This window comes from Chlorocebus sabaeus, chromosome 13, assembly GCF_047675955.1.
Source record: "Chlorocebus sabaeus isolate Y175 chromosome 13, mChlSab1.0.hap1, whole genome shotgun sequence".
Taxonomy (NCBI): domain Eukaryota; kingdom Metazoa; phylum Chordata; class Mammalia; order Primates; family Cercopithecidae; genus Chlorocebus; species Chlorocebus sabaeus.
In genome coordinates, this window is record NC_132916.1 from 41,532,280 (window position 1) to 41,556,695 (window position 24,416).

At 35.9% G+C, this 24,416-nt stretch overlaps 1 protein-coding gene across 3 annotated transcripts in view; it reads right to left on the reverse strand.

The window, feature by feature from the left end:
* Nucleotides 1–24,416, reverse strand: part of ROS1 (ROS proto-oncogene 1, receptor tyrosine kinase) — a 148,630-nt gene that overhangs the window by 84,416 nt on the left and 39,798 nt on the right. The window contains exons 13-19 of one of the 3 annotated variants that reach the window (XM_038000980.2): nt 24,120–24,374; nt 23,230–23,340; nt 22,008–22,186; nt 19,632–19,823; nt 15,357–15,457; nt 578–792; nt 83–243 (exon numbers count right to left, since the gene is read on the reverse strand). In XM_038000980.2, the coding sequence (XP_037856908.2) occupies nt 83–243; nt 578–792; nt 15,357–15,457; nt 19,632–19,823; nt 22,008–22,186; nt 23,230–23,340; nt 24,120–24,374 (1,214 nt within the window). Of the gene's footprint in view, nt 1–82; nt 244–577; nt 796–15,356; nt 15,458–19,631; nt 19,824–22,007; nt 22,187–23,229; nt 23,341–24,119; nt 24,375–24,416 lie in introns of all 3 variants that reach the window. The other 2 variants (XM_038000982.2, XM_038000981.2) reach the window with 2 other exon arrangements.

Genomic DNA, 24,416 nt, shown 5'->3' on the forward strand with positions numbered 1-24,416 from the left:
TGGTACAGATCAGTGTGGGTAGGGCTGACACAGATGGTACGGTCCGTTTGGGAAATGAAAGTTACGAGAACCAACACCATACCTTAGAATGAGCACTAAATTCTACGCTGTAGAAAACTACACCCCAGTCAACCGCAGGGGGACCATTCCACAGGATTTGAAAACTTGAAGCATTTCCTTCAATCCTAAATGAAGACTCTTGAACAGAATCTGGAATAACCTTAGGGGTAAAGGAAAAGTTCCCTACAGGATGAAAGAAAAAAAAGAAATAGGAGAAAAAACTGGGGATTATTGATCAATATAGAAATCATAGAACATCAATAGCAATTACTAATAACTAGAACTGAAACAAAAATTTTCTTTTCTTTAACATATCGTGAAAAAAAATCATCTTTTTCTGACTTTTTCAGGCTGTAAATTAGGGTTAAGATTAAACTCACTGCAAGCAAATGAACTGAAATTACTGAAGCCTTGTTCCTCTTAAAACTTAATTATTAAGAAAAAGAAAATCTCAGCCTAAGTATTTATTTAACCAAAAGTATAATGGAGTAGGGTAAGCAGGAATGCAATACTGTACCTGGCAGAGGCTTAAGGGATGTCTGAATAATTGTGAACTGATTAAATTTGGCTGGTTCCAAAACAGAGACACTGGTTCTCTGACCTATTTCCTGAGTTGTGATAATCCTAAAGCCATTGATCCAGAACAGCCGACCACTATAGTACATCAGTGCATTCTGGGAAATTTCAGAAGTGCTCCAGGCTGCAAACTCTGTGATGGTGGTATCCCCAGTGCTGCTAAAACATAACGCCAATTAGTGTGTGTTTCTGGAGTGGTGGAAGGGCTAGTCCATGCAAGTACTCATGAGAATATGTGTTTGTGAGTATCTGTGCGTATTCGTGTACATTAAAAAAAAGAAAATACTTTCTAACAATTATTGTCCTTTTTTGTTTCATATTAAGTTGGGTTTTTATTTCACATTTTTTAAAAGTAGTAGACCTAAAGTAAATTTTCTGGGGGCTTTTCTTGTTTCTTTGAGATGGAGTCTCACTCTGTTGCCCAGGCTGGAGTGCAGTGGCATGATCACAGCTCGCTGCAATCTCTGCCTTCCAGCTTCAAGATATTCTCCTGCCTCACCCTCCCAAGTAGCTGGGATTACATGCACACATCACTATGCCTGGCTAATTTTTTTATATTTTTAGTTGAGACAGGGTTTCACACATTGGCCAGGCTGGTCTCGAACTCCTGACCTCAAGTGATCCGTCCACCTCAGCTTCCCAAAGTGCTGGGATCACAGGCATGAGCACTGTGCTCCTCTCTGGGGGCTTTCCTTATTAATGTGATATTACAATATCAAGCATGTTTAGATAGGTTGCAGCTTTTTAAAAAATACTTGTGATTTTGGTAATACTCTACAACAAAGGCACAACCTGGATTCTCATTACTTCATTAGTTCAGAGATTGCATCTTTGGTTTATTCTATGTGCTCCTACAACACTTGCATTAGCATAAGAAAGATATGAGGCAAGGTTCTTACAGGACCTGGAAATAAGGTAATCATCCAGAAATGAGACCCATAAAAACCAATGCCTGAAGTATAAATTTGCCATTTGTAGATGTGAAGCAGAAGGGCTTTGGGACCAACCAATGCAATAAATTAACCTATAGGTGTGAAGTTAGCCTATGGATGTGAAGCAGAAGGGCTTTGAGACCAGCCGATGCAATAAATCATGATGGAGACAGCAAGTTAGGATTCAGGTACATGTTACTTTAAAAGGGAATGCCTATTGCATTGAGGGATTTGAAAAAAAGACACACCCAAAGCACAAGAATTTCCAAGCATTTATCCGGAATTGACAGGAATGACAGCTCTTAAATGTGATAGCCATGAGGACTCCAGTCCCTAGGCACACAGAATAACTCTGTTATGAGCAGATTTCGTCACTGCTCTGACACTGGCCTGTGTGGGCAGCCTTCTAGTGTATCCAACAACGCTCACTCAGATTCCTTGTTCATAAAGCAACTACCTCACATCTAACCCAGTTCACATGATGCCAAGAAGGCATGGCCTGCATGCCCACATGACTATTCTCATTTCTGAATGAGACTAGGCCCCACTGTGAATTAATGAATTTGCAACGTAGGGGATTCTTCAGAAACAGACAGAACTGCATGGAACTCCAGCTCGGCCAATTATTAAATGTTTGACTTCAGGCAAATAATTTAACCTCTCATTGAACTATCTATTAAATATGGGTATAACACTAGTAAGTCTGCATCTGGGTGAAGCCGATCTCGTTTCATCATGGTTTTCTCAAGAAATAAAAAGATGAATTTTAAAAAATCAATTCCATGACCCCACAACCCCAAAATGAACAGCCAGGCATAACAAGATGAACAGAGAAAATCAATCCAGAAGGCATGATCTGTTGAATTGTTTCTCCCCATTGAACCATGCCTTCCTCCTACTCTTGGTTAGTCATCTGATTTACCTGCCATTTATTATTCTAGCATGCTGGGTCCTTCACTTTATACTATCCACAACTGTCTGTTATTTCAAAGTGCTTATCAGTTTTAATAGTTTGATCAAAATGCTCCTTTTCAGACTAGGAAATTCAAGTAAAAAACCTGTTACTTAAATTGTGTTTAGAGGTTTTTTCCCTCAATGGAAGGAAATTTTGCAATTATTTTTACTTGAAAAATCTGCTTGTTTCTAAAATTATAACACTTGTTTAGTACTCAAAAACAGAACTATCTCAGTTATCCTCAGCATTTTGGAGTGATTGATTTTTTTTTTCAGTGATTTCTGTAAATCATTTTAAAGCATTCCCTTTTCTCTCTTTAGAAAAATATAAATAAAAGTTTTGTTTTGAGAATTTCACAGTGCCTCAAATAGGTTGTATTTGTATCAACTAAAGGGAATGGATGTACATAGGAGAGGGAAGAGTAGTTTGAAGGGCAGTTCAATTACAGTTCTTAAGTTCAGAATATGATGAGTGACAGCAATCAGTTTATCTCATCTCTACTACAGACTAGAGATGTACTGCTCAGTACAGCAGCAACTAGCTACATGTGACTACTGAGCCCTTGAAATGTGGTATGACCAAGGAACCAAAACTTAATGTTATTTGATTTTAATTAATTTGTGCTAAATTTTAAAACTAATATTTGATTCATATATTATGGATCATGTATAATATATTAAAATATTTTTGAGTATTTTAGAATAACGAGTATGTAAATCAACTATTTTGCCTGTAAATTTCATGAAATCTAAATACAGATCAAAGATTTTCTATGAAAACTCAGTTTGCAAATTAAGATATGCTATAAACATAAAATACATACAGGCCATCCAAGAATTAATGTGAAAAAAGGATATAAAGTAACTTTATAAGTTTTATTCAGATTGCATATTGAAGTGACATTTTGATATGTTATCAAAATATTAAAACGTACTATTAAAGTTACATTTACTTGTTTTTACTTTTTTTAAAATGAGTCAAGTAGAATATTTATAATTACATATGTGACTTGTATTATATTTGTATTGGACAAAGCTGATCTAAACTAAAGGGAAGGAATTTTGATTATATGTTAGAAAATACTTTCTCCTTATAAGATGAATCTAGAATCCCAATCTCTATATGTAAAACTTCTTTTTTTCCTGATAGGATTAAAAGGCAAGACTTACTTGGAGGGCAAAAGTGCCTGCCCTTTGTGTTATTTCACTGGGAGCTGCTATACTCCACCATGCATACATACAAGAAAACATTACTAACCATGAGATGAGGAAATATATTTTTTAAGAAAGAATTTCCTTCCTCTACTTTATGTTGCGTCTGTGGATGCTTGAGGAGCTAGACTAAAGAAACCAGCATATACAGACACAGAGAATGCAGAGAATGGACTATGATCCTTCAGGACACTGTTGCTTTGAACATTGTCTATGTCTCACTTTAGACAACTTGTTTTGGCAATCAGATTGTCAGTACCTTAAGCTCCTGAGGAAAAGAATAATCAGTTTTCTCTGATTCACAGGTAGGAAACCAACTGAGCTGTATACCATACTTGATATGAAGTAATTGATCAATCAGATTTGTTGTGTTTATGTGCTTATATGCGTTGTGTGTGTGTGTGTATATATATGGATATATACATAAATATATACCTACATACATCCATGTGCATATACATATATACACATCCATATATATGCATATATATGTACATCCATATATACTTCCATATATACATATATTTATATACATATATGTATATGCATATAAATGTATGTGGATATATATGGATATATACATATGAATACATACTGATGTATGTGTATAAATCTATATCTATAGATAGATAGAAAGATAAACATACACATACGTACACTCCTTTTTCAGAGTCTCCATGACTTGGAGTTTTTCTACTTACCAAAAAAAGTAATTTTTATTCTAAAAATATTGTCAGCATTGTCTTCATAAAACAATTATTGAACTTTATGAGACTTTTTTGGAATTTTGATGAAAGATATGAATCCTCAATTTCAGAGCACTGACACATCCTAAAGCCTTCTATGAACCCTCTGGGGACCCAAGAACCTAATACCAGAAATCTTTCCTTTAGAGTATGACATTTTGCTTTAATCACTTCCTGACCATTCCTCTGATTAACAATGTGATATTAGGAAAACGCATGAACATCTCTGGGCCTCAGTGTCCTCATCAATGAAATAAAATGATCTCTAAATTCTCCCTCTAAATGCTGGGTTCTAATGACTTTATGTCCTATATTTTAATTTTAGATGTGTAACTTCTCCCTTAAAAACTATTAGTTAAATATTTTTAAATTATTGGCTATTTACAAAAGAACATGGATTTTAAAGTATGAGTAGAACTAAAACATATAACACCAAGAACACTAAGAGTAGGGTGGTAAAAATTAGGCATATATAGTCATAAAGTTTTTAAATCATTTATGAAGTGAAGGATATATTTGGATGTTGACTTGTAAGTTGAAAATGTATCATGTAAAAGATGCATATTTTAATTTCTAATGTAACCTAAAAAATACAAATAGACATACTTAAAATGTCATTAGAGGAGATAAAATGGAATACTAAAAATTATTTTATTCACCCACAAAAATGGCAAAGAAGTAGAAACAGAGGAACAAAGAGCTAAGAGAAAAATGGAAGTCACACATCAAGATAATAGACTTAAATCCAAACATATCAATAATTATATTAACTGTAAATGAACCAAATGCCTTAATTAAAATGCAGAAATTGTTAGATTGTGTAAAAATGCAAAATCCTGCATGTTGTTTACAAGAAAGACACTTTAAATGTAAAGACTCAGATCAATTCCCAAAATTTTGGATAGGAGGCGAGGACTAACTTGCAGCTCTCATTCAATGGACAGAGCAGCATGTGGAGACTCACATCATGAACTTTTGCTCCAAGAACTACCACAGGAACATACCAAGACAGCTGAGAGAATCCACAGACCCTTGGAAGGAAGAGGCTTGCTGCTGCAGGTTTTGTGAAACAGCCAAAACACTGAGTGTCCAAAGTGTGATATGGGGAGTGTCCACCCCCAAACACACATCCTCTGTGGGAAACCTGAAGGTCCAGATTATGGGAAAAGGATTTGACCTCACCTGGAGCTGAGGCAAATTTAGAGCTAAGCAAAATATAGGGGTAGAGGAAGCAGCAGGAAGAGCCCTGTGGGTACTCACAGTCCCCAGGGAAGCCATTCCTGACTTTGTCTTGCTGAGATCCTTGGGGAGGGCTGCCAGTGGAACTGGAGAAAGACCACAGAGAGAAGAAAAGTTCCAGCTGAACTTTGTAAAAATTTCAACCAGATACAAAGTTTCCTGGACAGAACCTGGAAAAGAGGACAAACTGGGAGTGCAGATATGAACACAGAAACCATGACAGGTGGAAGGTATGAAACCTGAAATCCCTGCTTGCTTTTTCAGCAGGGAGGCTTATAACTTGCAAGTTCTTAGCCCTACTCACTGTCTGCATGGGGGACACAGTGGGAGTGAGTCTGGCCTTTCAGGATGTGTGGGAGTTGGGCGAAGCCTGTCACTGCTGGCTTTTCCTCACTTCCCTGGTGGCCTGTATAATACAGTAAAGGCAGCCATAATACCCCTGGGAACATAACTCCATCAACCTGAGAACTACATCCCCATCCCCCACAGCAGCCACAGCAAGCCCCGCCCAAGGAGAGTCTGAGCTCAGTCATGCCTAACCCTGCCCCAACTGATGGTCTTTCTCTACCCATCCTGGTTAGCTGAAGACAAAAGACATACTCTCTTGGGGGCTCTATGGCCCCACCCACTGCCTGAGAAACCTGAATACTTATCCAGGTGACTCTAGGGCAAGCTTGTATCTTCCCCATACTACTGCAACTAATGCTCTTTTGAAAGTGCTAGCTCCTGGCTGGAGGCCAACCAACACAAAACCAGTGCACTAAACAAAAGTACCACAAAGGACCCTCCCAGAGTTCACTTCAGTCCCCTGCTATCTCCACCAGAACAGGTGCTAGTATCCATGGTTGAGAGACCTGAAGATGAATCACATCATAAGAACCTTTGCAGACACTTCCCAGTACCAGCCTGGAGCTGGGTAGCTCCACTGGGAGGCTAGACCCAGAACAGAAATAATAATCAACGCAGTTCAGCTCTTAGGAAGCCCCATCCCTAGGGGAAGAGGGAGAGCACCACATCAAGGGAGAACCCCATTGGACAAAAGAATCTGAACAACAGCCTTTGAGCCCCAGATCTTCCTCTGACATAGTCCACCCAAATCCAGAAAAACAATTCCAGTAATATTACAAAACAAAGTTCTTTAACATCCCCAAAAGATCACACTAGCTCACCAGCAATGGATCCAAACCAAGAAATCTCTGAATTGCCAGAAAAAGAATTCAGAAAGTCAATTAATATGCTAATCAAGGAGGCACTAGAAAAAGGTGAATACCAACTTAAAGAAATTTTTAAAATGATACAGGATATGGATAGAAAAAATAGCCAGAGAAATAGACAGCATAAATAAAAAACAATCACAACTTCTGGAAATGAAGGATATGCTTAGAGAAATGTAAAATACACTAGAAAGTCTCAGCAGTAGAATCAAACAAGTAGAAGAAAGAACTTCAGAACTTGAAGACAAGGCTTTTGAATTAACTCAGTCCAACAAAAACAAAAAAAGGAATAATAACAAAAAAAAAAGAACAAAGCCTCTAAGAAGTTTGGGATCCTGTTAAATGACCAAACTTAAGAATAATTGGTGTTTCCAAGGAAGAAGACAACTCTAAAAGTTTGGAAAACATATTTGAGGGAATAATTGAGGAAAACATACCTGGTCTTGCTAGAGATCTAGACATTCAAATACAAGAAGCCCAAAGAACGCCTGGGAAATTCATCATAAAAAGATCATTGCCTAGGCACATAGTCATCGGGTTATCTAAAGTCAAGATAGAGGAAAAGATCTTTAGAGCTGCGAGGCAAAAATATCAGGTAACCTATAAATGAAAACCTATCAGATTAACAGCAGATTTCTCAGCAGAAACCCTACAAGCTAGAAAGGATTGGGGTCCTATCTTTAGCCTCCTTAAACAGAACAGTTATTGGCCAAGAATTTTGTATTCAGGAAAACTAAGCTTCACAAATGAAGGAAAGTCACAGTCTTTTTCAGACAAACAAAGGCTGAGAGAATTTGCCACTAACAAGCTAGCACTGCAAGAACTGCTAAAAGGAGCTTTAAATCTTGAAACAAATACTTGAAATACACCAAAATAGAACCTCCTTAAAGCATAAATCTCAAAGAACCTGGAAAACAATAACACAATGAAAAAAAAAACAAAAAACAAAAAAACAAGGCATTCAGGCAGTAACTAGCATAATGAATAGAATAGTACCACACTTCTCAATACTAACATCGAATGTAAATGGCCTAAATGCACCTCTTCAAAGATACAGAATTGCAAAACGGGTAAGAATTCACCAACCAAATTTCTTCTGTCTTCAAGAGACTCACCTAACACATAAGGAACTCACACAAACTCAACATAAAGGAGTGGAAAAAGATATTCCATGCAAATGGAAACCAAAAGTGAGCAGAAGTAGCTATTCTTATATCAGACAAAACAGACTTTAAAGCAACAACAGTTTAAAAAGACAAAGAGGGACATTATATAATGATAAAAGGACTAGTCCAACAGGAAAATATAACAGTCCTAAATATATATGCACCTAACACTGGATCTCCCAAATTTATAAAACAATGACTCCTAGACCTAAGAAATGAGATAGGCAGCAACACAATAGTAGGGGCTTCAATACTCCACTGACAGCACTAGACAGGTTGTGATGACAGAAAGTCAACAACAACAAAAAAATGGACTTCAATTATACTCTAGAACAAATGGACTTAACAGATATTTACAGAACATTCTAGTCAACAACTGCAGAATATACATTCTATTCATCAATACATGGAAAACTCTTCGAGACAATCCATATGACAGCCAAATAAACAAGTCTCAACAAATTGAAGAAAATTGAAATTAATATATAACTACACTCTCAGATCACAGTGGAAAAAAAAAAAAACTGGAAATCAACTCCAAAAGCAACCCTCAAAACCATGCAAATACATGGAAATTAAATAACTTGCTCCTGAATGATCATTGGGTCAACAATGCAATCAAGAGGGAGATGTAATAATTATTTGAACTGAACAGTAACAGTGATATAACCTATCAAAACATCTGGGATACAGCAAAAAGCGGTGCTGAGAGGAAAGTTCATAGCATTGAATGCCTACATCAAAAAGTCTGAAAGAGCACACACAGACAATCTAAGGTCACACCTCAGGAACTAGAAAAACAAGAACAAACCAAACCAAAACCCAACAGAAGAAAAGAAATAACAAAGATCAGAGCAGAACTAAATGAAACCGATAGAAAAAAGCAATACAAAAGGTAAATGAAATGAAAAGCTGGTTCTTTGAAAAGATAAACAAAACTGACAGACCATTAGGAAGATTAACAAAGAAAAGAAGAGAGAAGATCCAAACAAGCTCAATTAGAAACAAAATGTAAGACATTATAACCAATACTACAGAAACACAAAAGATCATTCAAGGCTACTATGAACACCTCTATATGCACACACTAGAAAACCTAGAGGAGATGGATAAATTCCTGAAAATATACAACCCTCGTAGATTAAACTAGGGATACATAGAAACTCCGAACAGACCAATAACAAGAAGCAAGACTGAAATGTTAATTTTAAAATTGCCAACAAAAAAAAAGTCTAGGACTAGACAGATAATAAACAGCTGAATTTTATCAGAGATTCAAAGAATTGGTACTAATTCTATTGACACTATTCCAAAAGATAAAGAGGGAATCCTCCCTAAATCATTCCATGAAACCAATATCACCCTAATTCCAAACCAGGAAAGACATAACACAAAAAGAAAACTTCAGACAAACATCCCTGATGAATATAGATGCAAACATCGTTAACCAAATACTAGTTAAATGAATCCAACAGCTTATCAAAAAATAATCCATATAATCAAGTGGGTTTCATACCAAGGATGTAGGTATGGTTTAACATACACAAGTAAATAAGTGTGATACACCACATAAATAGAATTAAAAACAAAAATCACATGATCATCTCAATAGATGCAGAAAAAGCACCTGACAAAATTCAGCATCCCTTTATGATTAAAACCTCAGCAACACTGGCATAGAAGGGGCATATCTTAATGTAATAAAAGCCATCTATGACAAACCCACAGCCAACATTATACTGAATAGGGAAAAGTTGAAAGCATTCCCTCTGAGAACTGGAACAAGACAAGGATGCCCAGTCTCACCAGTTCTGTTCAACATAGTACTGGAAATCCTAGCTAGAGTAATCAGACAAGAGAAAGAAATAAAGGGCATCCAAATCAGTAAAGAGGAAGTCATACTATCACTATTTGCTGATGACATGATCATATATCTAGAAAACCCTAAATACTTCTCCATAAAGCTCCTAATACTGATAAATGAATTCAGCAAACTTTCAGAATACAAAATTAATGTACACAAATCAGTAGCACTGCTATACACCAACAGTGATCAAGCTGAGAATCAAATCAATAATTCAACCCCTTTTACAATAGCTGCAAAAATATACTCACAAATGTACCTAAGAAGATGAAAGACTTCTGCAAGGAAAACTATACAACACTGCTGAAAGAAATCATAGATGACTACACTAACATGGCACATGTATACATATGTAACAAACCTGCATGTTGTGTACATGTACCCTAGAACTTAAAGTATAATAAAAAAAAAAAAAAAAAGAAGGAAAGAAAAAAAACTAGATGACATAAACAAATGGAAACATATCCCATGCTCATGAATGGGTAGGCTCAACATTGTGAAAAATGACCATACTGCCAAAAGCAATCTACAAATTCAATGTAATTCATATCGAAATACCAGCATCATTCTTCACAGAACAAGAGAGAACAATCCTAAAATGCATGTGGAACCAAAAAAGAGCCCACATAGCCAAAGCAAGACTAAGCAAAAAGAACAAATCTGGAGGCATCACATTACCTGACTTCAAACTCTACTATAAGGATATAGTCACCAAAACAGTATGATACTGGTATAAAAATAGGCACACATATCAATGTAACAGAATAGAGAACCTGGAAATAAAGCCAATTACTTACAGCCAACTGATCTTCAACAAAGCAAACAAAAACACAAAGTAGGGAAAGGATACCCTATTCAACAAATGGTGCTGGGATAATTGGAAAACCACATGTACAAGAATGAAGCTGGATCCTCATCTCTCACCTTATACAAAAATCAACTCAAGATGGATCAAAGACTTAAATCTAAGACCTGAAACCTTAGCAATTCTAGAAGACAACATTGAAGAAACCTTTCTAGACATTGGCGTAGGAAAAGACTTTATGAGAAAGAACCCAGCATCAAATGCAACAAAAACAAAGATAAATAGATGTGACTTAATTGAACTAAAAAGTGTCTGCACAGCAAAATAATAAGCAGAGTAAACAGACAACCCATATAGTGGGAGAAAATATTCACAAACTGTGTATCTGACAAAGGACTAATATCCAGAATCTACAAGGAATGCAGACAAATCAACAAGAAAAAAAACAAACCATCTCAAAAAATAGATGTTGGCATGGATGTGGTGAAAAGGGAACACTCTTACACTGCTGGTGGGAATGTAAACTAGTACAACCACTATGGAAAACAGTGTGAAAATTCCTTCAAGAACTAAAAGTAGATCTACCATTTGATCCAGCAATCCCACCATTGGGTATCCACCCGACAAAAAGAAGTCATTATATGAAAAAGATACATGCACATGCATGTTTATAGCAGCACAATTCATGATTGCAAAAATATGGAACCAGCGCAAACACCCATTAATGAGTGAAGAAAATGTGGTGTATATATATATATATATATATAAATACTACCCAGTCATGAAAAGGAACAAAATAATGGCATTCATAGCAACCCAGATGGAATTGGAGACCATTATTCTAAGTGAAGTAACTCAGGAATGGAAAACCAAACATCATACATTCTCACTCATAAGTGGGAGCTAAGCTATGAGGATGCAAAGGCATAAGAATGATACAATGGACTTTGGGGATTTGGAGTAAAGGGTGGGAGGAGGGTAAGGGATAAAAGACTACACACTGGGTACAGTGTACACCGCTCAGGTGATGGGTTTACCAAAATTTCAGAATTCACCACTAAAGAACTTATCCATGTAACCAAACACCACCTGTTCCCCAAAAACCTATTGAATTAAAAAATAAAATGTTTTAAAAGAGAGAAACTACCTATGGGGTAATATGCTTGTTACCTGGGTAACAATCTGTACCCAAAACCCCCAGGACACACTATTTATCTATAGAACTTACCTGCACATGTACCCCTTAAACTAAAATAAAAATTTTAAAACCAACAATAAAACAATACAATAAATATAAATACTCAAAGCAGTTAAAAAGTAAATACATGGAAATAGTTTGCAAACACTAAGCAAAAGAAAGCTGATGTGGCCATAGTAATATCAGACAAAGGAATCTTTAAGATGAAGAATATTAGCATAGATGAATAGGAGTGTTTTATAATGATAAAAAGGTAATATAATCAAGTATATAGATAATCAACCTACTAAATATAAAGCACCCAAATACATTAACCAAAAAGAACTATAGGCAAATCTATAATCACAGTTGGAGACATACCAAAATCTGTTGAATACAACTAATATAGACCTTGAAAGAAACTCATAGTTTTAAATGCCAGTGAGTGGAATGATACAAAAACAATGACCTTTCTTTTCAATCTAAAAACCTAGAAAAATCACAGTAAATTATGGCTAAAATAAATAGAAAAGGGAAAACAATAAAAATAAGATTAGAAATTAATGAAATCAAAAATTGACAAAACAGAAAAAAGTCAATAATACCAGAAACAGATTATTTGAAAAGATAAATAAATCTGACAAACTTTTAGCAGGAGTGATCACCAAAAAGTGTACCAATAGCGGAAGTATAAAAGGATATCATTACAGACACTATAGACATTAAAGTTATAATAAGAGGATATTGTTAAATTTGACAACTCATGGAAAATGACAAATTCTTGAAAGCATGAATTACCAAAACTGGCTCAAGAAGAAATACAAATAAATAGCCTTATATCTTTAAAAGATACTGAATTTGTAATCAAATAATTTTCCACAAAGAAAACTCCAGGTCCAGATGAATTTGCTTGTGGATTTTATCAAAACTAAAGAAGAATTAATAGCAATTCTATATAAATGCTTTCAGAAAATTGACAGAATGCTTCCTAAGTCATTTTTGAGACAACTAATTAGATACCTAGGCATTAACCTAATAAAAGATATTTTAGACATCTACACTAAAAACTATAAAACACTGCTGAGAGATATTAAAGAAAACCTAAACAAATGGCGAGATACATCATTTTCATTGATTGGAAGATTCGAAATTTTAAGATATTCATTCTCCCTAAACTGAAAAGAGATTCAAAATTCCAGCAGGATTTATTCTAGAAATTAGTGAGATGATTTTAAAATCTATTTGGAAAGGTAGTAAGTATAGCCAAAATAAAAATACTGGAAAAGAAAAGCAAAGTAGAAGGACTGCATTTGCCTATCTTCAAGTTTTTCTCTGAATTTACAGTAATCAAGACACTGTAGCACTGGCAAAAAGAATAGATAAATATATCAAAGGAACAGAATAGAGAGTCCAGAAATAGATCCACACATATACAGTCAAATTATTTTCTTTCTTTTTTTTTTTTGGACAGAGTTTCACTCTTGTTGCCCAGGCTGGAGTGCAACGGCGCAATCTCTGCTCACTGCAACCTCTGCCTCCCAGGTTCAAGTGATTCTTATGCTGGGATGAGCATGAGAATCATCTCAGACTCCTTCTGAGTAGCTGGGATTACAGGCACCCATCACCACGCTCGGCTACTTTTTGTATTTTTAGTAGAGATAGGGTTTCACCACGTTGGTCAGGCTGGTCTCAAACTCCTGACGTTAGGCTATCCACCGGCCTTGGCCTCCCAAAGTGCTGGGATTACAGGTGTGAGTCACTGTGCCCGGCCCAAATTATTTTCAATAAAGGTCCCAAAGCAACTAAATAAAGAGAAAATCTCTTCAGCAAATGGTGCTACAATAACTGGATATCCCTATAGAAAGGAAAAAAAGAAAACTTTAACTCATATCTCATACCATACCCCAAAATAAATTTAAGATGAATTACAGATCTAAACATGAAAGCTAAAACGATGAAGCTTCTAGAAAAAATACAGTATAAAATCTTCACAACTTTGGGATAGGCTAAGATTTCTTGTAGAAAGCACAGAAAGCACAGAATATAGAAAATGCATAAATTGGACTTAATCAGAATGAAATTCTGCTCATCAAAGCACACCACCAAGAAAATAAGCAGATACACTAAACACTGAGAGAAAATATTCACAACACATATTTTGACAAAGTGCTTATATACAGAACAACTCAATAATAAAAAGACAACTCATTTAAAAATGAGAAGAATACAGAACAGGCACATCATAAAAGAAGATATATAAATGGCCGATAACAAATGAAAAAGTGATCAAAATTGACAGTCACCAGGGAAGTGCTGGTTAAAATCACAACATTTACTGTTCCCCACACCAAAGAACAATGAATATAAAAAAGATTGCCAAAGCCAACTGTTGAAAGGATATGGAAGAACGACAATTTTCATACATTTTTATGGGAATGTAAAATGGCACAAACATTTTGAAAAACTGGCAATTACTTAAGAATATAAACATCTATCTACCCTATCACCAGCAATTCTGCTCCTAGGTATGTGTCCAAGTATACATCCACAAAAAGGCTTGTATACAAATATTCAGTTTTATTCATAATAACCAAAATTGGGAAGCAATTAAAATGTCCATGAAGACATGCATAGAATGGATACACAGACGGCAGTATCTTCACACAATGGAATATTACTCAGCAATAAAAAGGAAAAACTAATACACATAACGACATGAATGTATCGCAAAAGATTTTATGCCAAGTAAAAGAAGCCAGACACAAAAAGTACGTATTTCTGGAGGGGTGCAGATTGATTGGGAAGGGGCACAGGAATTTTTGTGATGATGGATATGTTCTATGTCTCAAAATGCATTTGTCTAAACTGATGTAATGGAATACTTAAGATCTGAATATTTCATGTTATGTATATTTTAACTGATTTTTTAAAATAAAAGTGTAAAATTTATTTTTTAAATATCTCGCAGTGCTAATGTGGAAGATGTAGAGATGCCAACAAGAGCGGGACAGGGGGATAAGTTTGAAGACACAGATCAAGGAGATAATTCATGTGGTCCCTTTCACTCTCTAGTTTTCATTTAAGACATCACAGGAAGAGTTCTGCCTTCATTCCATAATGTATACTCTATTTTGTGAAGAAGCAAAAAAGCTTATCCATACACTTTCTGGGCTCTTAAGCAGCATTCTCCTGAGTGCCTATACTGTACTCTCTTTATAACCCATCACAGCACTTACCATATTCTACTGTAACTAGTTATTTACAAACCTCTTTACCCTACAAGCCCAAAGCCTGCAACACAGTGGATAACCAGAAAATGTTTATTGAAAGAATAAATGAACTTTTATGCATTATCATTTATGACTGACAAGTATGCTTCTCAATCAATTGCCTTTGAGGGATTCTACTTACCTCTGTCCCCGAAGAACAGCTGTGTACAGGTGAATACATTGACTGTCTTGAACCAACCAATACAGGAGCCCATCACTGAGGTCTAAAGTTAGAGCAATCACCTAAATAGAAAGTAAGGTCAGAAAATAAACCAAATACATGTTTGAAGCATATTTTGTGAACAGGTCACACTTACGCTATAGATTTCTCTTTAACATCCTCTTTGGAATAAAAAAATTCAATAATGTTTACTTTTTTCTGAATATAAGAGTTATACGATCACACTTATTACTATGCTATTTGGATATAAACACTGGTGTCCTAAAATTTTACAAAAAGGCAAGGAGTATATGATTCACTTTTATATACCTAGCTCCAGTAATTATCAAAGTACGATTCTCAGACCTGCGCAACAGCATCACCTGGAAACTTGGAACAAACACAAATTATCAATCACAGTCCAGAGCTACTGAGTCTGAAGCGTTGAGCCTGCGCCAAGCTTGCCTAAAGATAGTGATAACTCTGGCCTCTTTAGCAACATGAGCCAGTGAATTTTGTTGTTGTTTAAACCTGTTGTTATCAAACATAGCTGCATATTAGAATGATCTGTGGAGTTTTTAAAAAATCTCAATTCCCAGGCTGCACTCTATTAAATTATGATCTCTGGGGATGGAACCTAGGCTCCAGTATGCTTTAAAACTTCACAGGTGATCCCCACACTGCAACAATGGTTTAAACCATTTTGAATTGTATTTTCTATTAATTGCAACCCAAAACATTCTCATACACTTTCAAAAGATCATACACAAAGGATGGTTGTGTGTTAAAATTGAATAGTAATGTGTATATAAAGTCCTATTTCCAGATGACATATGAGAACCACTTCTTACTATTCTTTGCTTTCTTGTTGCAATGTATACCTTAAGTTTACATCCAGTCGACGAGGTGAGGCCTGAAGAAAGGCTGCTTTTCCTGTGGCATAGAATCCAAAGATCCTGTTTTTGCTATCTTTGGCTTTCCGAAGATAGTTACTATCCAAAGATCCTGTTTTTGCTTTCTTTGGCTTTACAAATATTTTCCAAATAGGCTAAGATTGCCAGTAGCCTGATCTCAGAGCAGTGGAATCTCCCTGTAACATACCTAGAGGTTGTGAGGTATCCCCAGTAGAATTAAAGTTGATGACTATATCTTTAGCAAGATACAGCAGCATTTAGACAAAAATGATGAGCCAGTGAAAGATGTGAAAAGACTACAATAATAAGGTATCCAAGAGGTAAAAATTCTTCCTGAAAAGTTACCCTTCTACAAAGAAACAGTTATAAGGTACATAACGGCAAAAACCCTTCGGTTGTCATATAAATCACAGCCTTCTATCTTCAGTAAAATTCAACCAACTTATTCTCCAGAAGGTAAAAATGTATTCTGGCAATTCCCAGCCTTTTAGGAGTTGAATCAAATCCTTGCTCCATGCTGAGAGAGATTTATTGATTTTTTTTTTTTTTTTTTTTTTTTTTTCAGTTAAAGAGAAATCAGGTTAACCTTGTTTGGTTATTTACAACAAGATGCACCAGAGTTTCTACATTACAAATTAAGTCTATTTTATCTATTTTAAGAAGGAGATTCTACAATTTTTTGCTGAAATACAACAAACTATTCAAACTCTAAGTAAAATTCAGGTGCTGGGTCATCATCCCATTCCTCCGCGCAGTCAGCAGCTTCATATTTAAACAGTCAGAGGGTACTCCATACCTTGTATATAAACCTCTCTGATCTAAACTAAAATCTTTATGTTAAATTTTAATTCTATGGTAAAATGCACCATAAGCTGTGAGTTGAGCTCATCAGATGTGGCAAAAGTATCTTTTTACCTTAGAAGAATCTCTTACTTTGTTCATTCTTTTTTTATCACACAAATAATTGGGCCTTTCTATAAATAATTGCCTGACTGTATTTCATTATATCTGCTGATTGCAAAATATATTATTACTGCATAATAAATCTGTACATGACATAAATGAACAAGAGAGAGATGAAGAGCTTTGCCGGATGCAAAATGTGTTGCCTTCAGAGCATCCACTGGCACTAATAGAGTCAGATAGATTAGACATCAAACCATGGAACCGGAACACAGATTTGCAAAAGCAACAACAGCACTTCACAACCTGGGAGAGGATTTGGAAAGGAGTGTTTCTTTTTTTAATTTCCATTATTTTGCTATATATATATTTAATTTCAATAGCTTTTGGGGTACAGGTAGTTTTTGGTTACATGGAAGAATTGTACAGTTGTAAAGACTGAGATTTTAGTGCACCAGTCACCTGAGTAGTGTAAAAATGTACCCAATATGTAGGGTATTTTTATCCCCCACCCAACTTCCACCCTCCCTCCTTCTGAGTCTCCAAAGTCTATTATATTACTCTGTATGCTTTTGCATACCTGTGGCTTAGCTCCCACTTATAAGTGAGAACATACAGTATTTGGTTTGCTATTCCTGAGTTACTTTACTTAGAATAATGGTCTCCAGCTCCATTCAAGTTGCTGCAAAAGACATTATTTCCTTTTTTTTTTTTATGGCTGAGTGTATTCCATGGTGTATTTATATCACATTTTCTTTATCCACTAATCAGTTGATGGGCACTTAGGTTGGTTCCCTGTCTTTGCAATTGCAAATCATGCTGCCATAAACATACGTGTGCAGGTGTCTTTTTGATATAGTGACTTCTTTTCCTTTGGGGAGATACCCTGTAGTGGGATTGCTGGATCGAATGATAGAAATATGATTAGTTCTTTAAGAAATCTCTGCACTGTTTTCCACAGATGTTGTATTAATTTACATTCCCATCTGCAGTGTATAAGCATTTGGAGGGGGGATTTAAAGAGGGGTAAGAAGGATGAATTTCCCCCAAACATGCTGAGATGACTCACTCATTTATGGGAAAGTTCCCCAAGGTCACACCAGAGCTTTTTCCTGGCTGGTGAGAGTACTCAAACAACCATATCAGAATACTGGGAAGATTACTGACAAAGTCCCTGAGCTGGAGAAGAAGTTACTCTTGAGATAATATTATCAATATGTTTTTACAAAAATGAAAATGCTTTTCCCTAACAATTATATTTCTTGAAAAAAAAAATGCTTTCTTTGTATTCAGACTCAAGTGACTCCAAAATAGAATTAAGGGACCTTTTTGTTATTTGACAAGAATGATTAATCTTTGGATATGGTACATAAATTTCCATCTCTTTTAAATGCTTGTGTTATAATCCATGTAATGCAAATCAGGTCTCTTTAAATATCCTAGGAATTATGGCCCATATGTTATTGGAATTGGAGATCAAGTGACTCAACTATTAGTTCATATATATACACACATATTTTTTAAATGATCTGGTATTCTGTATTATGTATATTTTATCTCTGCAGAAAAAAATGACTTAAGAAATCTTAAGGGATGTATTAGGTAGAAATAGTGTGAATAATTTATTTCTTAACGCATTCCTGCAATTTTCAAGTTTTCTATAGTTGAAATATGTCACCATTATGATCAGAAAAAATTAAAATTTAGAAACTTAGACGGATACCTGGTGGGTAGCTAAACAGATTCAACAAAAATGGGTATTGCTGTAGAAGCTGATGAAGTAAAATAACATTTGCTTTAGAAACATTCCTGTATCTGGCATATTTTGCAGGCTGAGTAATAATAATAAGAGCTTAACTACTGAGTATTTACTTTGTACCTGGAACTATTCCCACTCCTTCTCATGAATAATCTCATATAATCTTTATTTTAAAAAATCTAGGAGGTAGAATAATAGTTAATAGTCCCATTTTTCAGATAAGGAAAGAAACACGGAGAAGTCAAATAATTTGCCTAGCTTTTAGAATCAGTTTTTAGAACAGTCAGTACCCAAAACTGATTGAAAATAGTAAAATGCCTAATCACCACCTGATTCAAAGCTTCTAAAATATTCAACAGAAGTTCTTAAGACTATAAAAACAGTTATACATTAAAATACTTTTAAGTTGGGTTCACTCAAAATAAAGCAACTAAGAAAAATCTCCATAGTACATTTGAACTTATATAATCACTTATGACCATCAAATAAGGTTTTCAATTGTGACCATCAAATAAGGCTTTTTTTTTCAAATAACAGAAACCTTGGTTAAATCAAGATCTTACCAAAACAGTATTTCCTTTAGAAGTCTGCTTTGAGTACTCACAACAAGCGAGAGACAGTATTATCATAAATATAGAGCTATTTAGTATTACTAAATGATCAGATCTTTTAATTTGTCACCTTTTTCCCAGAAAACCAAGGTTGTGCCTGTAGTATAAGGGAACTTTCCCCATTTAGTCTGGTGCTTTCCACTGAATAGAGTGTGGTCCAGTAGAGATATCCACCAACTGAATCCACCACCATGTCATTCACCAATAGCTTCACGTGGGTAACAATGTCTGTGTGTCCTGTCAACACAGACTGCCTTTGTATCTAAAAAACATAATTGTATGGCCAGTTAATGGCTTTTAAATGACATTATTATTTCTGAATAGTTTATTGCAATCATTAATAAATTGCTTGATTAATCCATTCATTCATTCAACCACGAATAGTGATTGGCACTATGTGCTGGGTAGTGTGATAAGCCTTGGAAACATAGCAACAGGCAAACAGACATGGCGTCTGCTCTCACAGGGCTTATCTGTTCTCATGCCTCCAAAGAGAAGGGAAATAAATTTATTTCGCATAAAAATAACTACTTTTCCTAATAATACATCCTGACAATGTGAACACTGCTGGATAGGAATATATTTGATTATATGTAAAAAAAAGATGTATGTGTCCTTATAAATGATGACATCTCTACTTGCTCCTCTCTATCAGTATAGTTCCCTAATATTTCATGATTGAGTATCAATAATGTGCCAGGCGCTGTACTTTTTTATCTTTAAAATATAAACTCTTCTAATCCTCACATTAAGCTTATGAAGGATTTCTATTCCCTATTTTTTCACAGGTAAAGTGGGGTAAAGTTAAACAATTTGTCCTGAAGTTAAACACTTTTGTAAGAGATAGAGAAAATACTTAAAACTGGTTTTTATGTCCACTCTTCCATTTCCTTTTTCAAAAGCATTTTTAAACTAACCCATTTGAGGGAGTGTTTTCTGACTAACCCCACTCAATTTCATTCTGCTTGCACATCTTTGGCACTTATGAATTCAGATTGTACCGTATTACTTTGTCTCTAAATACATTGCTTCACATGCTTCTTTATTTCATATATGTATTTTATCTCATCAGAAGAGCAGGGACAACTGATGGTGGCTGCACAACACTGGACACACACAAAAATCTCTGAATTCTACAAAATAAAAGAATGAATTTCGCGTTATGTGAATTGTATCACAACAAAGCTGTTTTTTTAAAGAGCAGGGACATGTCGGCTATTTATTTTATATTCCCTACTTTGCCTTCTTTCAAGAATTTCAATGCATTGGTAGTAGATAAATGATCGCTGGACAAATAAATGAATGGACAGCAAGCACTTTCCTGATGAAAAATGATTTCAATATCATATTTCTTCATCTGTCAGGCCAGTGTTCTTGTCATTAACCATCATCTTTCTCTTCAAAATATATCACTCCACAGGTGTGCTGGATGTCTTTATTTTGCCTTGAGGTCTAATCTCCAACCTTCTCCACCCTACTCTGTGCCCCCATAGGCCAACATCTATGGACTTTATCTGCTAGGCTAATGGGTTGTTGTCTGGCTTCTGGTGAGGTTCAGCCAATGGAAGCACTGGCAGATCAGAGGGCAGGAGGAAGGAGGGGTTGGGGTTGTTATTCCTTTAGCTGGCTCCTTGCCAAACCATACATCTTGATAGTGGCCAGCTTGTGTGCCTAAAGTCACAGTCCATATCAGCTACTCTCCCACAGCTATAGCCCTCTCCAGGTTCTTCCACTTGTTCCCCTTGCCTCTTCACACCTAGACTTATATCTTCCCACACTTGTAAACCATGAGGATGCTTCATGATCTTTTGTTTATTTTCTCTAGCCCTGTGTACACCTTTGAAAATTGTCTCTTTAGTTTCCTTGAATCATGCCTTTGGACCATGCCATGTTCCTGCCAAGACATCAATGCTCAGGTGAGCATTTCCATGTATTTACTTTAAACTATTATTGGGAAAAAAAATAGCTAATTCAACAAATAGTGATAACAAATTTAATTTATACAAAAACACATTTTAAACATGAGATGGGGCTGGGTGCGGTGGCTCTTGCCTGTAATCCCAGCACTTTGGAAGGCTGAGGCAGGCAGATCTCTTGAGGTCAGGAGCTCGAGACCAGCCTGGCCAACATGGTGAAACCCCATCTCCACTGAAAATACAAGAACTAGCCAGGCATGGTGGCATGTGCCTGTAATCCCAGTTACTTGGGAGGCGGAGGCCAAGATCACGCCACTGCACTCCAGCCTGAGAAGCAGGGTGAAACGAAATCTCAAAAAAAGAAAAAACAAATTTTTAAGTGAGTTTGTTTAAAGATAAACATTAAAATAATAATAGCATAGGTGGTACACAAGTATTTAAAAAAAAAAAAAAACATGAAATTGGTGTGCAAGTCACAGAAGTGGCTAAGTATTGTTCCAGAGCATCCAGAATGCCATGCTTTAACTTACCACGTACGTCTTTCCAGCCCAGTAGAGAAAGTGACCCAGCCACTCAAAAGCTAAAGCCCCTGCTCCTGCAATGCCGGGTAGGTGATAATTCTCTGAGATATCCATCCCATTCAGCAGCCACACAAAAACGTCACCTTTCGTGTCACTGTAGTAGAGGCTGTTGTTATACCAATCCATGTCTCAAAATAAAGTGAATGATTAGCAGTTATTTTTCATACATACCAACAAAAACATAATGAGTCAACAAATCACATCTGCACCTCAACATGATTTTAAAGAACACACTGACACATATTCACTAGAACTTGATCTGTCAAGAATATTTCAATAACGTTTCCCAAAATCTTAACCCCTGGAACTAGAGAGAGCAGTGGATACACATCAAGCATCTCTTCTTTGCCAAACATTGTCCCAGGCATTTTACAGATCTCACTTACTTCCTAAAACAAAGATATGAAGTAGGAAGTATTCCCATTTTTGAGATGGTTAACCTGAGAGATGGTTAACCTGAGACAAGGTGAGATCATGTGTTCTGCCTGAGGGCTCACAGGTACATTAAGAGGAAGCCCAGACTCAGCCAATGCCAAAGTGGCATTCTCTCCATTGGTGCTACATTACCTACATCTGGCTCCTATGTTGGTCGGAAATGCTGTTGTACTTTTAATGGCCACATAAATCATTAAACAATTAGATAACTATAGAAGATGTCATCTTCAGGCAAGATCACTGTTACAACACCCCAGAATGAAGACTTTTCTTCCTTCTAATGCCTTCCAGGCAAATTACTCATTCATTACTTAATAATCCTCTTTCTCAACCAATTATTCCTTACACCTTGTTTAGAACTCTATGCAGCAGTTTCGGCTCCTGTCTTATAGCAAACACATAGTAAATTACTTAAGTATAACTGCCTTAGTGGAACAAGATAGGCTGTTAACGTGAGATGACATTGGTAGATTAATACATGAGCATTATATCAAAGCCATCCTGGTGGGCATAAAACTAGAAACAACCTCACATTCTGTGACTTAATAAATAGCATTCCTGTGTAAGAACTGACATTTTCTTAACAGAATCACTGGCAGTAGAGTCGAGTCAATATTTTTTCCTTTCATTATTGACCTAATACCAAAATGTCCTATTCTTTTGATTTATTGAATGACATGGGAAGCCTTTTGAGGAGAAATATGTCATTCAAGTGAACAGGGGACTTGGTGTTTACCTGACACATTTCCTATATCAGAGGATAAGAACTCTCCTGGGCCAAAGCTATTTAATGGTTTACTCCAAAGCCCATCTTCTTTCACAGCCATGATAAATGGTGGTTCACTAGCTGTTTAGTAAAAAAGAAATTAAAAGAAACATCAGGGAAAGCAAACTCTTTAAAGATATCTTATATACTTATATCTAGGTCTTACATCTTATGATTTTCTTTATAAAGTAAAAGAATGTCAACACTTTGAAAAGTTCTATAAAAGGATATGAGTAATTGTTATCTGTGTAACAAGAACGATCCCATTAAATATACTTTCTGATTTTCACATAATTTTTTGAAATGTGAAGAAAAACACACGGTGAGGTTGCCTCTATGACAGTGTCTTGATCATTGTAGAATTATTTTTGAGGGGGCTTTGACTACTGTTTGTCATGGTCCCATTCAGAGCATCCAGAAGAGATTGTGATAACAATAGTAATGTAAATGGTATAGTTATTCTTCCATGTCTTTTCAGCCAAGAGGCTAGAATTCAGCACAATTCACAGCCCCTCAACTTCTCTCAGCTAGACCCTCAGAGTTCAGGAATGCCACTGCTTAATATACCATGAGAAAGAAGAAACCTGTAAAGAATCAATTATAGTGTTTCCTTAAAAATATCTTGGAAAGTTTAAAATGGCAGGTTAGAAACACTAATTAAATATCACACGGCGCCTTATTTGCTTTCCTAATCTCAGAAAATAAATACAAACTCAATATGCGTTTACTCAAACACATACTCAAGAGGTCAGTACACCCTCATTCTCATTTCTTTACATCCAAGGCAAGGAAATTTAAAGGACACTCAGCTAGTCCTCTTTTTGTGAGAGCCACTCCCTAAATCCAGAACATTTTCTCACCTGGCACCAGGGTAGTACCCACTGAGGGCTCTGTCCAGGGGCCTGGCCTCTTTGGAGAACTTGCTCTCACAGAAACCTTGTATTTCGTAGCACTCTGCAGCTCAGGTACATTCAGCATGGTTCCACTTATGTTCGAGAAAATACGAGTGACTTCAGGAGGGTCTTGGGTGGATACTTTCACCTCATAGGTCCAGTTCTGCCAGGCAGAAGGGCCTAATTCAAAGAGTTCAATAATATCACTGGTCAGGATGACATCTGCAAGGGCAAACCAAGGATTCTCAATACATTTACCTACAG